General features: G+C 57.0%; 1 protein-coding gene across 1 annotated transcript in view; it reads right to left on the bottom strand.

Moving 5' to 3' along the window:
• Positions 1-6138, bottom strand: part of MISP (mitotic spindle positioning) — a 7460-nt gene extending 1322 nt beyond the window's left edge. Inside the window, exons 1-3 of the mRNA XM_025366659.1 lie at positions 4305-6138; positions 3006-3136; positions 1412-1450 (exon numbers count right to left, since the gene is read on the bottom strand). Coding sequence (XP_025222444.1) covers positions 1412-1450; positions 3006-3136; positions 4305-6084 — 1950 coding nt within the window. The 5' untranslated portion in view covers positions 6085-6138. The remainder of the gene's footprint in view (positions 1-1411; positions 1451-3005; positions 3137-4304) is intronic.
• Positions 6139-16005: the final 9867 nt, after the last annotated feature.

Below are 16005 nucleotides of genomic sequence, written 5' to 3'. Positions count from 1 at the left end.
TTTCTTTTTTTTTTTTTTTTTTTTTTTTTTGAGACGGAGTCTCGCGCTGTGTCACCCAGGCTGGAGTGCAGTGGCGCGATCTCGGCTCACTGCAAGCTCCGCCTCCCAGGTTCACGCCATTCTCCCGCCTCAGCCTCCGAGTAGCTGGGACTACAGGCGCCCGCCACCACGCCCGGCTAGTTTTTTGTATTTTTAGTAGAGACGGGGTTTCACCATGTTAGCCAGGATGGTCTCGATCTCCTGACCTCGTGATCCACCCGCCTCGGCCTCCCAAAGTGCTGGGATTACAGGCTTGAGCCACCGCGCCCGGCGGTTTCACCATGTTAGCCAGGATGGTCTCAATCTCCCGCCCGCGTGATCCGCCCGCCTCGGCCTCCCAAAGTGCTGGGATTACAGGCGTGAGCCACTGTGCCTGGCCAGTGAATTTGGCATTTTGGATTCAGCTCAAAAAGGGGTCGGGTATGGTGACTCATGCCTATAATCCCAGAAATTTGGTGGGCTGAGGTGGGAGGATCCCTTGAATGCAGGAATTTGAGACCAGCCTGGGCAACCTAGTGAGACTCTGTCTGTACAAAAAAATTAAAAATAAACTATCTGGGTGTGGTGGCACATTCCTATGACTCTACTTGGGAGGCTGAGGTGGGAGGATTGCTTGAGCCCAGGAGATCAAAGCTGCAGTGAGCTGGGATCACATCATAGCACTCCAGCCTGGGTGATAGAGTGACAGCCTGTCTCAAAATAAGTAAATAAATAAATAAATAAAAATTTAAAAATGTAAAGGAAAAGAAAAAGGAGGGCCACACACGTGTGCCATAAACCGACTGGGGACTCGGCTTGAACAGTCTCAGATGCAACTCTCCCGCAAAGAAAGTGCCTTTGGCCAGGCGCGGTGGCTCACTCCTGTAATCCCAGCACTCTGGGAGGTGGAGGCGGGAGAATCACCTGAGGTCAGGAGTTCAAGACCATCCTGGCCAACATGGTGAAACCCCGTCTCTGGTGGCAGGTGCCTATAGTCCCAGCTACTTGGGAGGCTGAGGCAGGAGAATTGCTCAAACCTGAGAGGCAGAGGTTGCAGTGAGTTGAGGTCACGCCACTGCAGTCCAGCCTGGATGACACAGCAAGACTCCGTCCCTCCACCCCCCCAAAAAATTGCCTTCGTTTGGAGTCTAACCTCACAAACCTTCACCACGTGGTGGAGAGGTGGCGTGTAAACCCTCTTCTCCTAATCCATGCCCATGGCAGACATCACAAGCAGATCACAGCAAAATCCACCTCGAGCAGACACTACCAATTGAGAACACACCCAATACGATCCCCACACCTGGAGGAAGGGGCTTCCATTGACCTCTGCGTGCAAGGTCACACATGTGGGGGGAAAGACTTGAGTCTTCGTGCCCAGGAGCATACTCACCTCTGAGTTAATACCATCCGAGGGGTCGATGCCAGCGTACTGCAGGAAAGGAACACAAGTCAGCCCCGGCCTTTCTGCCCTGCCCCGTGCAGAGTCCACCCAGAGCTCCCGCATAGCCCTCTCCGTCACCATGTGCGGAAGAGTGGAAGGGCATGCCCTGCCCTCAGTGTTCTCAACACGTGTCCCACGGTCACCCAGACTCACAGCCATCCCCCTTGCTGTTCCCCTCAGTGCAGCCTTTGTCCAACATTCATGATTTTATTTATTTATTTATTTATTTATTTATTTATTTATTTAGGGTCTGAGTCTTGCTCTGTCACCCAGCCTGGAATGCAGTGGCACCATCTCGTCTCACTGCAGCTTCCACCTTTCGGGTGGAGCCTCCCTAGTAGCCTCCCTTTAGCCGGGTGTGGCGGCGGGCGCCTGTATTCCCAGCTACATGGGGGACCGAGGCGGGAGAATCGCTTGAACCCGGGATGTAGAGCTTGCAGTGAGCCGAGATCCCACCACTGCACTCCAGCCTGGGTGACAGAGTGAGACTCCATCTCAAAAAAAAAAAAAAAAAAAAAAAGCCATAAGATTCCTCATAGCATTAAATATTCCTCATGTCATTAAAAGTGATGTGAGGAATATTTTCTTTTTTTTTCGAGACAGAGTCTCACTGTCACCCAGGCTGGAGTGCAGTGGCACCATCCCGGTGCACCGCAAGCTCCGCCTCCCAGGTTCACACCATTTTCCTGCCTCAGCCTCCCGAGTAGCTGGGACTACAGGCGCCTGCCACCTCGCCCGGCTAGTTTTTTGTATTTTTAGTAGAAACGGGGTTTCACCGTGTCAGCCAGGATGGTCTCGATCTCCTGACCTCGTGATCCGCCCGCCTCAGCCTCCCAAGGTGCTGGGATTACAGGTGTGAGCCACTGTGCCCGGCCTCTCTCTCTCTTTCTTAGAACTAAATATCTGTGGCCAGGTGCAGTGGCTCACGCCTGTAATCTCAGCACCTTGGGAGGCCCAAGTGGGCAGGCCATTTGAGGTCAGAAGTTCGAGACCAGCCTGGCTAACATGGTGAAACCACATCTCTACTAAAAATACAAAAAAAATTAGCCAGGTGTGGTGGCGGATGCCTGTAATCCCAGCTACTCGGGAGGCCGAGGCAGAAGAATCACTGGAACCTGGTAGGTGGAGGCTGTAGTGAGCCGAGATCGCACCACTGCACTCCAGCCTGGGCAACAGAGCGAGACTCCATCTCAAAATTAAAAAAAAAATGAAACTAATGCTGGTGATGACAAATTGCCAGTGTCCTACTCCTCCAAGCAGAGTTGGTCCTTCGGTCTTTGATCCTGGAGATGACCTCCTGATGGGGACAAAGACCCCAGCTTATATGGCCCCTCCAAGCAAAAGCCCAGAGATAGGAGGGCACCCAGTTTATCATCTTTTACCTGACATCTGCAGGAGACTGAGGCACGGCCAGGGGTGGGGGCAGTAAGGGAGACAGTGCTTGAACCCAGGTCAGGCTTGAGTCCTGCTCGAACCTCCTGTGGCCCTAATAGGGGCTGTCTGATCTCAGCCTGGCCTCTGCAGAAACGGGTTCCAGACTCACCCACTGCTCCTTCTTTCTCTGCCCGGGAGAAGCACCGTCCACTGAATCTTCCGCTGTCCACGCCAGGCTTGAGTGCAGGTGGATGGGGCTGAAGAAGGGAGACTCGGACACGGAGTAACTGCCTGTGATGCCTGTGGGGGGCAGGGAGGGCAAAACACAAGAACATTTGTCAGACCTCTGCTCGGGAGACAGAGTCGCTAGCCAGCAGCTAAGGAGACAGGTGTATGGACAGACAGAGCAGATGACTAGCTGGGAAACTGACAGATTGACCAAAGTAGCCAGTCAGGAGAAATTGGATGCACAGATGTGCGGACATGCAAGGTGAAAAACATTAAAAGTGACACAAGGAATATTTCATATTGACAAAAAGGTGCCATTGTCCAAGAGGATAAACATATATGAACAGGCCAGGTGTGGTGGCTCACGCTTGTAATCCCAGCACTTTGGGAGGCCAAGGCAAGGTGGATCGTCTGAGGTCAGGAGTTCGAGACCAGACCGGCCAACATGGTGAAACCCCGTCTCTACTAAAAATACAAAATCTAGCCAGGCATGGTGGCGCATGCCTGTTATCCCAGCTACTAGGGAGGCTGAGGCAGGAGAATCACTTGAACCCAGGAGGCGGAGGTTGCAGTGAGCTGAGATCACGCCACTGCACTCCAGCCTGGGCGACAGAGTGAGACTCCATCCGAAAACAAAACAAAGCAAACCACAAAACATACATGAACATTTATGCACCTAACAACAAGGCATCCAAATCCATAAAACAAAAGCCCTAAGGTAAAGTTGACACTTCTCTCCAAAATCTACATTTTTTTTTTTTTTTTTTTTTTGAGACGGAGTCTCGCTCTGCCGCCCAGGCTGGAGTGCAGTGGCCGGATCTCAGCTCACTGCAAGCTCCGCCTCCTGGGTTCACGCCATTCTCCTGCCTCAGCCTCCCGAGTAGCTGGGACTACAGGCGCCCGCCAGCTTGCCCGGCTAGTTTTTTGTATTTTTTAGTAGAGACAGGGTTTCACCGTGTTAGCCAGGATGGTCTCGATCTCCTGACCTCATGATCCACCCGTCTCAGCCTCCCAAAGTGCTGGGATTACAGGCTTGAGCCACCGCGCCCGGCCCAAAATCTACATTTTTAATAGACAGACAGACAGACAAACCAGCAGACCGAGGGGATGAACAGTTAGGAGGCGTTGTCTCCCCAACCCCAGCCCTTCCTGACAGCCTTAAACTCCACCTCCCCACCCTCCCCTGCTCCAGCCTCTGCCGCCCTGATCCAAGCAGCCAGTCCCTGGAGCCCCTTCTCACCAGATGCCTGGGAGGAGCTCCTGGAGTCCTGGTCACAGTTCTCATCTGGCGTTGGGGAGAACACCTCTGGGAAGAGAGCATTCCTCCGCTCCTCTGCCACCTCTCGCTCCCGGCGCAGGACACTCTCCCTCTCCCTTTCCAGCAGGTCAGATGACTGGGACTTCTGCAGCCTCAAGGCCGGGGCCCCGGCCACCTCCTGGCCCCAGCCACGGGGAACTTGGGCCTGCTGGGGTTCGTCTGGGGCCTTGAACCGCAGAGGACGCAGGCGGAAGTACTCCCACCTCACGACACCCCTGTTGGCTTGCAGGGATCCCTGAGCAGGCTTCGATGGCTTCTGCTTTGTGCTCAGGGGTTTTCCGGAGGATTCTGAGAGGTGCCTGGGGGACATCGTGGCCTTTGGTGAAGCTGTAGCCTTGGCCTCCACCGTGGAGAAGCTGCTGGGCTTGCCGAATGCTCCGAAGGCTGATAATTCTAGCTGGGGGTTCCCGGGGCTCAGGTAGGGCTGGTAGGCATCAGGTGGGATACGGTTTACCTTCCTCACTTCTGGAGCTGGGTCAGCCGCACGGGCATCTGGGGCTGGACTGAGGATGGAGTCCGAGCTGAGGGCTCTCCGGAGTCCGGGCTGGGGATCCTCCGAGACCCAGTCGGGTGTGGACGCCCGGCCCACCTGCAGGCCCTCCCGCCGGTGGTCTTCCTCGCGCTGTGTCTCCTGTACCATGTCCCGCTGCACGTAGAGGGACGGGCGCCCTCTCTCCCGCCGTGGGGTTGTGATCAGGCTCACCTTGGTCAGCAGTGGCCTGGCTGGGATTTCCACCAGCTCCTGGTGGTCGGTTCCCCGCCGAAGCCCCCTCTGCTCTCGCAGGTCTGCCTCACGCTCCTGAGCCAGTCGGATCTCCCGCTCGATGGGCGTCTCCTTGGGGGTCTCCGGGGACTCCACTGGGGCCAGGGAGCCAGGGTCATCCACAACTTGGACACTGGCCCAGGTGGGCACGGCACGCACCTTGTTCTCTTCCCTGACCGCCCCCTTCACCTGGGGCTTGATGGGGACTACATGCCCGTTGGCCAGGTGGGGCTTGTGGAAGGCCTTGGGGGCCTGGCTGACCCCTGGGGATGTGCCTGTGGGGGCCCCCCTGGCCGGGGAGCTATGAGGGACCTCCTTGTTCGCCTGCTCCAGACTCAGGAACTGCTGTCTCGCTGCCAGGAAGTCAATCTGCTCCCTGTCAACTGCGTTCTCCTCCAGGGGCGTGGACCGAGGTGGGCCGGGGGTCCTGGGGTCTCCGTGGTCAGGGGCGCCCTGGAGCGTGGCCACGGTGCCACTCTTCCTGACTGCCTGGCCCTGGATGACGGCCCAGCGCTCCCGCTCCAGGTCGCGTGGCCTCCTGGGGACGGTGTCCCCAGCATCCAGGTGGTACATCTTCATCTCCTCGTCCTCCTCGTCCTCCGGGCGGAGGGTCCGTGTTGAGCGTCCCTGGTGGGCATCCCTGGTGCCCAGGCGGTAAACCTTCGAACCCTCATCCTCCCCGTCCTCCGAGTGGAGTCCCCGTGGGGACGGCTGGCCAGGGTAGGCATGCACGCTGTAGGACACCCCCCGCCTCCCCACGCCCTGCTGGGCCTTGTGGTCAGTGGACCATGTCTGCGGCTCATCCTGGCCCCAGCCGCTGGCCTCGGGGCCCGTGCACACCAGATGGTATGCGTAGCTGGTGTCTCCATCCAGCACCAGGCCGGTGGCACGGTGTGTCTGCGGGATGCCCAGGATGGGGTATCTGGTCACGCGGTCCATCTTCTCCAGGGTCTTGGCCTCTACCTTCCTCCCGTGGGCTGGAGACCTCTGGGCTCACTGAGGGAGGAGAAGGAAATGATGGCCATCAAGTCAGAGCACCTGGGGAGAGGAACAGCTTCCAGTCCCCCAAAGGGCAAAGTGTCCATCAAATGGCCTTTGTGATTGGTTCAGGGGTGGGTGACACAGTCCAGCCAGTCGCAGCTGCCCATTCTCTAACCTCTGTGATTGGCTCGGGGATGGGGAAGTAACCCAGCCTGGCCAATCAGAGCATCCCACCTTCTGGCCTCTGTGATTGGTTCAAAGATGGATACATGACTCCTCCTGACCAATCAGAGCAGCCCATCCTCTGGCCTCTGTGATTGGTTCCAAGATGGGTAAGTCACCTGGTCCAGCCAGTGAGCGCATTTCACCCTCTGGCCTCTGTAATTGGTTCAGAGATGAGCATGTGACCCAGTCTAGCCAATGACATGAGACCCTGGGACTTTACACTTAACGTGGAAGATGGGGACCGTCTTCCCACTGGTCTTGTTAGGCTGATGGGATGAGACCGTGAATTGCTGGGGGCAGAAGTGCCCCCCAACGGGTGCAGCTTGCTTGGGAGCAAGCCCAACACCAACAAAGCATCCTGAAAACTTTTAAGCTCCCTGATTCCGACCGTACCTGAATCTCTGAACGCCCTGTTATTACCCCAACAACTCGCATTATATGTATCTAACATTTGCAGCCCAATAAAATCAGGGTGCCCTGCCCACCTTATCTCCCAGACACACACCCCTGCCATGTGGAGTCCAGCTCAGCCTTGAGTTTTTTTTTTTTTTTTTTTTTTTTTTGAAGGAGTCTCCCTCTGTCACCCAGGCTGGAGTGCAGTGGTGCCATCCCGGCTCACTGCAACCTCCACCTTCTGGGTTCAAGTGATTCTCCTGCCTCAGCNTTTTTTTTTTTTTTTTTTTTTTTTGAGAAGGAGTCTCCCTCTGTCACCCAGGCTGGAGTGCAGTGGTGCCATCCCGGCTCACTGCAACCTCCACCTTCTGGGTTCAAGTGATTCTCCTGCCTCAGCCTCCCAAGTAGCTGGGACTAAAGGCACCCGCCACCACACCCAGCTAATTTTTGTATTTTTAGTAGAGATGGGGTTTCACCATGTTGACCAGGCTGGTCTTGAACTCCTGACCTTGTGATCCGCCTGCCTCGGCCTCCTAAAGTATTGGGATTACAGGCATGAGCCATCGTGCCCAGCCTTTTAAAATTTTTATTTATTATTTTATTTAGAGACCGAGTTTCGCTCTTGTTGCCAGGCTGGAGTGCAGTGGCGTGATCTCAGCTCACTGCAACCTCCACCTCCCTAGTTCAAGTGAGTCTCCTACCTCAGCCTCCTGAGTAGCAGGGATTACAGGCGTCCGCCACCACACTTGGTTAATTTTTTTTTTTTTTTTTGGGGATTTTTAGTAGAGATGGGGTTTGGTCATGCTAGCCAGGCTGGTCTCGAACACCCGACCTCAGGTGATCCGCCCACCTCGGCCTCCCAAAGTGCTGGGGTTACAGATGTGAGCCACCACACCTGGCCGTTTTTTATTTTTTGAGACTGAGTTTCGCTCTTGTTGCCCAGGCTGGAGTGCAGTGGCGCGATCTCGGCTCACTGCAACCTCCACCTCCTGGGTTCAAGCAATGCTCCTGCCTCAGCCTCCCAAGTAGCTGGGATTACAGGCATGTGCCACCACACCCAGATAATTTTGTATTTTTAGTAGAGACAGGGTTTCTCCATGTTGGTCAGGCTGGCCTCAAACTCCCGACCTCAGGTGATTCGCCCACCTCAGCCTCCCAAAATGCTGGGATTACAGGCGTGAGCCACTGTGCCGGACTGATTTTTATTTTTATTTATTTATTTTTGAGGTGATGTCTCGCTCTGTCACCCAGGCTGGAGTGCAGTGGCACGATTTCAACTCACTGCAACCTTTGCCTCCCAGTTCAACTGATTCTCCTACCTCAGCCTCCCAAGGAGCTGGGATTACAGGTGCCTGCCACCACGCCCAGCTAATTTTTGTATTTTGAGTAGAGATGAGGTCTCACCATGTTGACCAGGCTGGTCTTGAACTGCTGACCTCAGGTGATCCACCCTCCTTGGCCTCCCAAAGTGCTGGGATTACAGGTGTGAACTACAGTGTCTGGCCTGATTTTTATTTATTTATTTATTTATTTATTTATTTATTTATTTATTTATTTTATTTATTTATTATTTTTAAAGACAGGGTCTCCCTCTGTTGCACAGGCTGGAGTGCAGTTGGCTCACTGCAACCTCTGCTTCCCAGGTTCAAGCAATTCTCGTGCCTCAGCCTCCTGAGTAGCTGGGATTACAGGTGCCCGCCTCCACGCCCGGCTAATTTTTTGTATTTTTAGTAGAGACAGGGTTTCACCATGTTGGCCAGGCTGGTCTCGAACTCCTGACCTCAGGTGATCTGCCCGCCTCAGCCTCCCAAAGTGCTGGGATGACAGGCGTGAGCCACTGCGCCCGGCCTCAGCCTTAATCTTTGAAGCCTCCCTGGGCTGTGCCATGTTTATCTGCATCTCCTGTGCACAGACCCTTTCCACCCTGAGCTCACTCTGAGACTCCTGGTTCGGGATTTTTCCATCTGACAATGATAGATGGTCCCTTGCTGACGGATGTCAAATGGAGAAACTGAGGCCCCGAGAGGAGAAGGACTGACAGCAACTCCAGTTTCCCGGCTCCCACATCCTGGTTCTCCACCCTGCCCTGCCCAGCTGGACACCTTGTCCCATCTGAGACACCACCCCCGCCTGGGTATTATCGCCATAAAGCCAGGATGGGCAAAGGAACGACGTGGACCTTGTCCTGCTGGGCCCAGGTGGGGCCGTGGAGCCTGCGGGTGACACCCTGACCCAGTGCCCTTGGGCTCTCGGCCCTCTCCCAAGGGTCCAGATTGCTGCGGGGCTCAGTTCCACGAGCCTTCCCGAAGGTCACACACTGCTTGCACGCTTCTGTGGCTCCTGGCATCTGCAGGGCACAGTTCTCACACTGTGCTCCTGGCCTTAGCACAAAACCCCAGATTCTGTGGGCACCTCCACCCGAAACCAGACCCTCCTCTTGTACCCCAAACCAGGCCCTCTTCCTCCACCCCAAACCTCGCCCTCCTCCTCCACCTGCAGCTCTCTCTGCCTCCAGGCCCCCCGTTTCTGCTTCTCCACAGCTTCCTCTGCTGAAGCCCACGGACACCTCCTCCAGGAAGTAACCCAGATTGCCCCTCCCTCAGAGCCATCATCTGAGCACCTCCTTCATGTCAGGCCTTGAACCGAGCACCCATCTTAGGCATCGTCTTTTTTTGAGACGGAGTCTCACTCACTTTGCTGACCAGGCTGGAGTGCAGTGATGTGATCTCAGCTCACTGCAACCTCCACCTCCCAGGTTCAAGCAATTCTCCTGCCGCAGCCTCCTGAGTAGCTGGGACTACAGGCACCCGCCACCGCACCCGGCTAATTTTTGTATTTTTAGTAGATACGGGTTTCACCATATTGGCCAGGTTGGTCTCGAACTCCTGACCTCAGGTGATCTGCCTGCCTCAGCCTCCCAAAGTGCAGGGACTACAGGCGTGAGCCACCACGCCCAGCAGGCATCATCTTTTATAGGTGAGGAAAGGAAGGCTCACCTGAGGACACAGGGACCTCAAAAGCTTGAGCTTCTCCTGACTTAAAAAAAGCGCTGTTAAAAAAAAAAAAAAAAAAAAAAAAAAAAAAAAAAAAAGCGCTGTTGGCCAGGCACAGCAGCTCACACCTGTAAACCCAGCACTTTGGGAGGCTGAGGTGGGTGGATCACCTGAGGTCAGGAGTTTGAGACTAGCCTGACCAACTTGGTGAATTATTTTTTTTTTTTTGAGATGGAGTCTCGCTCTGTCGCCCAGGCTGGAGTGCAGTGGCCGGATCTCAGCTCACTGCAAGCTCCGCCTCCCGGGTTCATGCCATTCTCCTGCCTCAGCCTCCCGAGTAGCTGGGACTACACCACCTCGCCCGGCTAGTTTTTCTGTATTTTTTAGTAGAGACGGGGTTTCACCGTGTTAGCCAGGATGGTCTCGATCTCCTGACCTCGTGATCCGCCCGCCTCGGCCTCCCAAAGTGCTGGGATTACAGGCTTGAGCCACCGCGCCCGGCCCCAACTTGGTGAATTTTAGTCTCTACTAAAAATACAAAAATTAGCTGGGTATGGTGGCGGGCACTGGTAATCCCAGCTACTTGGGAGGCTGAGGTGGGAGAATCACTTGAACCTGGGAGGCGGAGGTTGCAGTGAGCCGAGATTGTGCCACTGCCCTCCAGCCTGGGCGACGGAGCAAGACCCTGTCTCAGAAGTAAAACAAACAAACCCCCCAAAAGCAGGACTGTTGCTCCCAGGCCCACCAAGGCTATTATTTCGATCGGTTGCCTTTATACCAACCAGCAGCATTTTTTTTTAAGAGACGGGGCGGCCAGGCGCGGTAGCTCACGCCTGTAATCCCAGCACTTTGGGAGGCCGAGGCCGGCGGATCACGAGGTCAGGAGATCGAGACCATCCTGGCTAACACGGTGAAACCCCGTCTCTACTAAAAAATACAAAAAAACTAGCCGGGCGAGGTGGCGGGCGCCTGTAGTCCCAGCTACTCGGGAGGCTGAGGCAGGAGAATGGCGTGAACCCGGGAGGCGGAGCTTGCAGTGAGCTGAGATGCACCACTGCCCTCCAGCCTGGGCGACAGAGTGAGACTCCGTCCCCCCCCCCAAAAAAAAAAAGAGACAGGCCGGGCGCGGTGGCTCAAGCCTGTAATCCCAGCACTTTGGGAGGCCGAGACGGGCGGATCACGAGGTCAGGAGATTGAGACCATCCTGGCTAACACGGTGAATCCCCGTCTCTACTAAAAAATACAAAAAAACTAGCCGGGCGAGGTGGTGGGCGCCTGTAGTCCCAGCTACTCAGGAGGCTGAGACAGGAGAATGGCGTAGACCCGGGAGGCGGAGCTTGCAGTGAGCTGAGATCCGGCCACTGCACTCCAGCCTGGGCGACAGAGCAAGACTCCGTCTCAAAAAAAAAAAAAAAAAAAAGAGGCAGGGGCTTGCTGTGTCGCCCAGGCTGGGGTGCAGTGGCATAATCTTGGCTCACTGCAGCCTTGACCCCCTGGGCTCAAGCAGTCCTCCTGCGTTAACCTCCCGAATAGCTGGGACCACAGGCATGCACCACTGTGCCTGGCTCGTTTTTTAGTTTTTTGTAAAGATGGGGGGTCTCACAATGTTGCCCAGGCTGGTCTGGAACTCCTGGGCTCAAGTGGCCCTCCCGCCTCGGCCTCCCAAAGTTTGCTGGGATTACAGGTGTGAGCCACCGTGCCCGGCCCCTCGATGTAGTTCTAAAACGAAAAACTCAGCCCCTCTCTGAGCTGGAAAGTGGCATCAAACAGCATAAAGTGGAGAGATTGTGGGGAGCTGTGTTTTAACCAACACGCAATGCGTCATGCAATCTCCCGCGCGTATCAAATGTCAGAAACGAAAATAGGGGAAACATTGAAAACCAGGCAGCGTTGGTGAATAAATCCCACACAAACGGACTGGGCTTTCCTCCCAAAGCGTGACGCACAGGCAGCTCCCCTGACCTGAGGCCTCCTCCCCCATGGCCGCCGCCTGCCCAGCTCACTGAAGGCCTCGCCTTCTCCCACCCAAAACCGTCAGCCCAGGCCTCGCCCTCTCCTGCTGTGGTCACAGGTCAGCATCCTTCCTGCAGCCCAGAGCCTGGAATACAGCAGGCGCCTAATACCGGCTGAGCAAACACCACTCACCCCAGCTGCTCAGACACGGGGGTCAGGCTCATTGCGGAATGCAGACCGGCCCCATCATGCCTTCTGGCCCTGAAGGGCGGGGCAGGTCCATGCCCTGCACCCTGGGACTCCCCGGGCAGGGCGGGTGCAGGAATGTTTGCCGAGTGAGTGGACAGAGGTTTACACAGCGGGATTTATAACCCACATCAGACGTCAACTCCAGGAGAAAGGGAGCTGTCCGCCCAGCCTCGCGCAGGTGCTGGGTCTCATGGTGGGGTGGGGTGGGGATGAAGGCACGGCATCCTCCGCTCATTCCTCCCCAGTGATTCACTGAAGCCAGCGGGTGGGGCCTGGGGTCCGGCTCTTGGGTTCAAGGCCACTGGACCCACTCCCCTGCTGCCTGTGCCTCCGTGCCACCCCCCCTCCTTTTTTCTGAGACAGAGTCTTGCTCTGTCGCCCAGGCTGGAGTGCAGTGGCGCGATCTCTGTTCACTGCAACCTCCGCCTCCCGGGTTCACACCATTCTCCTGCCTCAGCCTCCTGAGTAGCTGGGACTACAGGTGCCCGCCAGCACGCCCCGCTAATTTTTGTATTTTTGGTAGAGATGGGGTTTTACCGTGTCGGCCAAAAAAACCCTGGCTCCACGGTGGCTCTCGTGGCCGGCATTCCCCACTGGAAAGTCCTTGGGGAGTGGCACTGCCCATCTGGGGGAAAAGCCCCAGGACAGAAGACGGCCCCTGCAAGGCCCCGCGGTGGTTAAGGACCTCGGCGTCCTGCGACTCCTCCTGCAACATCTTGGAACCGTTTTTGACTCTGGTTTTCGGGAGAGGGAGCTGAGACCCAGAGAGGAGAACTTGCTCATCTGAGGTCACACAGTGATGACACAGCAAGTGTCTGAAGCCAGTGTTCAGACTTTGCTCCCAATCACCTCCTCCTACAGGAAGCCCCCCGAGTTGCTCCTCCCAGCCCCACCCCGCACCCTGCTGATACCAGAATGAAACTGGGTTTATGGACCCTGGTGCCGCACCTCCCTCCTCATCAGCCAGTTGGCCTCCATCCGAGGGGCAAAGGTTCCCTTGCCGGGCCAGGACTCAGGCACGGAGGCCATGCAGCAGGGAGGGGCGGTTCCTCTTTCCCATCCCTCAGGGTTGCAGTCAGCCCTGAGTCATCTCGGCTCCTTGGGCTCCTGGGCGGAGCTCCACGGCAGACGCTGGGCTGTGTCCCTGCCGGCCGCCCGGGATTCCAGGCTAGAACCTCGCCCCCACTCAAGGACCCAGGCCAAGTCCCCAGCCCCAGCCTGAGGCTGCCTCCACCTGCACTCAGCCACCCCTCCTCCGTGTCCCCAAACCAGCCCCCGGCCCCACGGGGGGTGTTTACTGCCCAGATCCTTCCAGTCAGGGGCCCGGTAGGACGGATAAGCATCTCTCCAGAAGCTTCTGGAATTCCCAGAACCATACAGGGGCCCCTTTGACCTCTGACCGTGGGGGTGCCAACTCAGCCCCTCCCTCGGAGTGTTCTGGGATTTGGGGTTCAAAAGCCCCAGCAGAGTTCAGGGACAAAGGCCTTTGCTCTCCCAGTGGGTGCCCTTGAGGCCCCAGAGCACCTGGCGGGGGGAGCAGAGGGAAGGCATCCCCGGCAGGCTCCAGGGGCGATGGCCTCTCTGGACCCCAAGTGCCCCCAGGTGAGCAGATCCCGCCCACAGACACACGACGCCCCCACACCAAATGTGGGTCCAACCACCTCACACAGGACCCCCGCCCGGCCTGGCCCGGGGCACCCCCAGGCTCACCCACCGGCTCCTGGCTCCACAGCCTGCAGCCTCAGCTCTGGGGCCTGGATGGGCACAGAGGCCTCCCAGCTCCGCCCTGCCCGCCGGGTTGCCAGGGGACAGAGGCACCACCCAGGGAAGGCAGGTGTGCCCCCTCCCCCCAGCCCCACCTGGGCTCAGGAAACAAAGTCCAGAGAAGGAGGAGGGAGAAAGACGATACCAGTCTGGGCGAGGGCGGGTACCGTGCCCGCTGCCCGCTGCCCTTCCGCCCCCAGGGCCTCCACGCGGCCCCGAGGAGTCAGAACTCAGCCGAACCTCCCTTGGCTGCCTGGCTCTCCCGCCGCCTCTCAGCACTGCTCAGAGAGGGTCAGCAGGTGCCCAGGGTCACACAGCAGCTCAGCGGCGACAATGGCCTGTGTCTCCCGGAGGCTCGGAGGGGCTGAGTCCCGATCCCATCCGTGCCTTCCGGCCCAGCCCACCCCTTGGGGCAACTCCCCTAGACGGCCGTCTCCTTCTTGCACAAACCAGGCTCAGCAGACTCTGGAGGCAGATTCTCGGTGTGGTCTGGGTTCTGATCCCACCTGACCTCTCTTGGCCGTTTCCTCCTCTGGGACATGGAGGAACATCACATCCAGGCTCCCTCACGGCTGCTGGGGGGAATTCCCCAGACCCCATCCACATAAAAATAAAAAACTGTACGAGGGGGCCGAGCGCGGTGACTCACGCCTGTAATCCCAGCACTTTGGGAGGCCGAGGCGGGCGGATCACCTGAGGTCAGGAGTTCGAGACCAGCCTGGCCAACATGGTGAAACCCCGTCTCTACTAAAAATACAAAAATTAGCAGGGTGTGGTGGCAGGCGCCTGTAATCCCAGCTACTCAGGAGGCTGAGGCAGGAGAATCGCTTGAACCCAGGAGGTGGAGGTTGCAGTGAGCCGAGATCATGCCACTGCACTCCAGCCTGGGCAATAGAGTAAGACTCCAACTCAAAAAAAAAAAAAAAGAACCGCACGAGGCCATCAAAAGACGCAGGCCCCCCTGAGAGATGGGGACGTGGAGCTCTCAAGGCGCCTGTGGTCCTCCTGGATTCTTGATCAAGGCGCAGAGGCCTTGCTGGGACTGTGGGGAGCCCAGCATCTGTGGGGAAGTCAGGCCACTGGGCCTAGTGCCATCTATGAGGGCGGTGAACACAGCTGAGGGGGCGGGGAACTCAGTTCCCCAGTCTGAGGCTCTGTCCTGACCTACCTGCTGGCTGCTGGTGGAGCCGCTCTGAACCTCAGTCTCTTCTTCCAGTAAAAAGGCCCCAGCTCTGAATCCAGCAGGGCTGCTGGATGGGGATGCTTTGTTTGTTTTGTTTTGTTTTTGAGATGGACTCTCGCTCTTGTCACCCAGGCTGGAGTGCAGTGGCCCGATCTCGGCTCACTGCAACCTCCCCTGTTCAAGCGATCCTCCTGCCTCAGCCTCAGGAGATTACAGGCACCCGCCCCCACATGCAGCTAATTTTGTATTTTTAGTGGAGACGGGGTTTTGCCATGTTGGCCAGGCTGGTCTCGAACTCCTGGCCTCAGGTGATCCGCCCGCCTTGGCCTCCCAAAGTGCTGGGATTACAGGTGTGAGCCACCGCGCCCAGCCAGGATGGGGGTGTTTAAGGACAGATCTGGATAAAGGACCCACCCCAAAGGACAGCATGGCACCTAACGCTGCTGGGTGTGTGAAAGCCCAGGGTGTGTGGCCTCCCACCGCCGCCCCCCACCACCGCCTTCCACGACCCCTTCATGTCCTTTCCTCCCTGGCTTGTAGATAGGGAAACTGAGGCACAGAACACTTAAAATCGCGCCCCAGGAATGGCCCGGGGTTAGGCTGCAATTGGAACCTGAGTTCCCTCATTCATACCCTGCACCACACTCACCACCTCATTGGGGAAAACTGAGGCCTCAACAGGGCGGAGGCTGGATCCCCCATGAGCTGGGGGCACTGTGGAGACGTCCCACACCCAGGCTGAGGCTGGCCTCCCACTCAGGGCTCCGAAGGCCTATTTTATTTTATTTGAGACAGAGTCTCGCTCTGTCGCCCAGGTTGGAGTGCAGTGGCGCGATCTCAGCTCACTGCAGCCTCCGCCTCCCAGGTTCACGCCATTCTCCTGCCTCAGCCTCCCGAGTAGCTGGGACTACGGGTGCCCGCCACCACGCCCGGCTAATTTTTGTATTCTTAGTAGAGATGGGGTTTCTTTTTTTTTTTTTTTTTTTCTTTTTTTTTTTTTTTTGAGATGGAGTCTCGCTGTGTCTCCCAGGCTGGAGTGCAGTGGCGTGATCTCGGCTCACTGCAAGCTCCGCCTCCCGGGTTCACGCCATTCTCCCGCCTCAGCCTCCCAAGTAGCTG

The sequence above is a fragment of the Theropithecus gelada genome, chromosome 19, assembly GCF_003255815.1.
Source record: "Theropithecus gelada isolate Dixy chromosome 19, Tgel_1.0, whole genome shotgun sequence".
NCBI lineage: Eukaryota > Metazoa > Chordata > Mammalia > Primates > Cercopithecidae > Theropithecus > Theropithecus gelada.
This window is presented reverse-complemented; position numbering and strand designations above follow the sequence as displayed.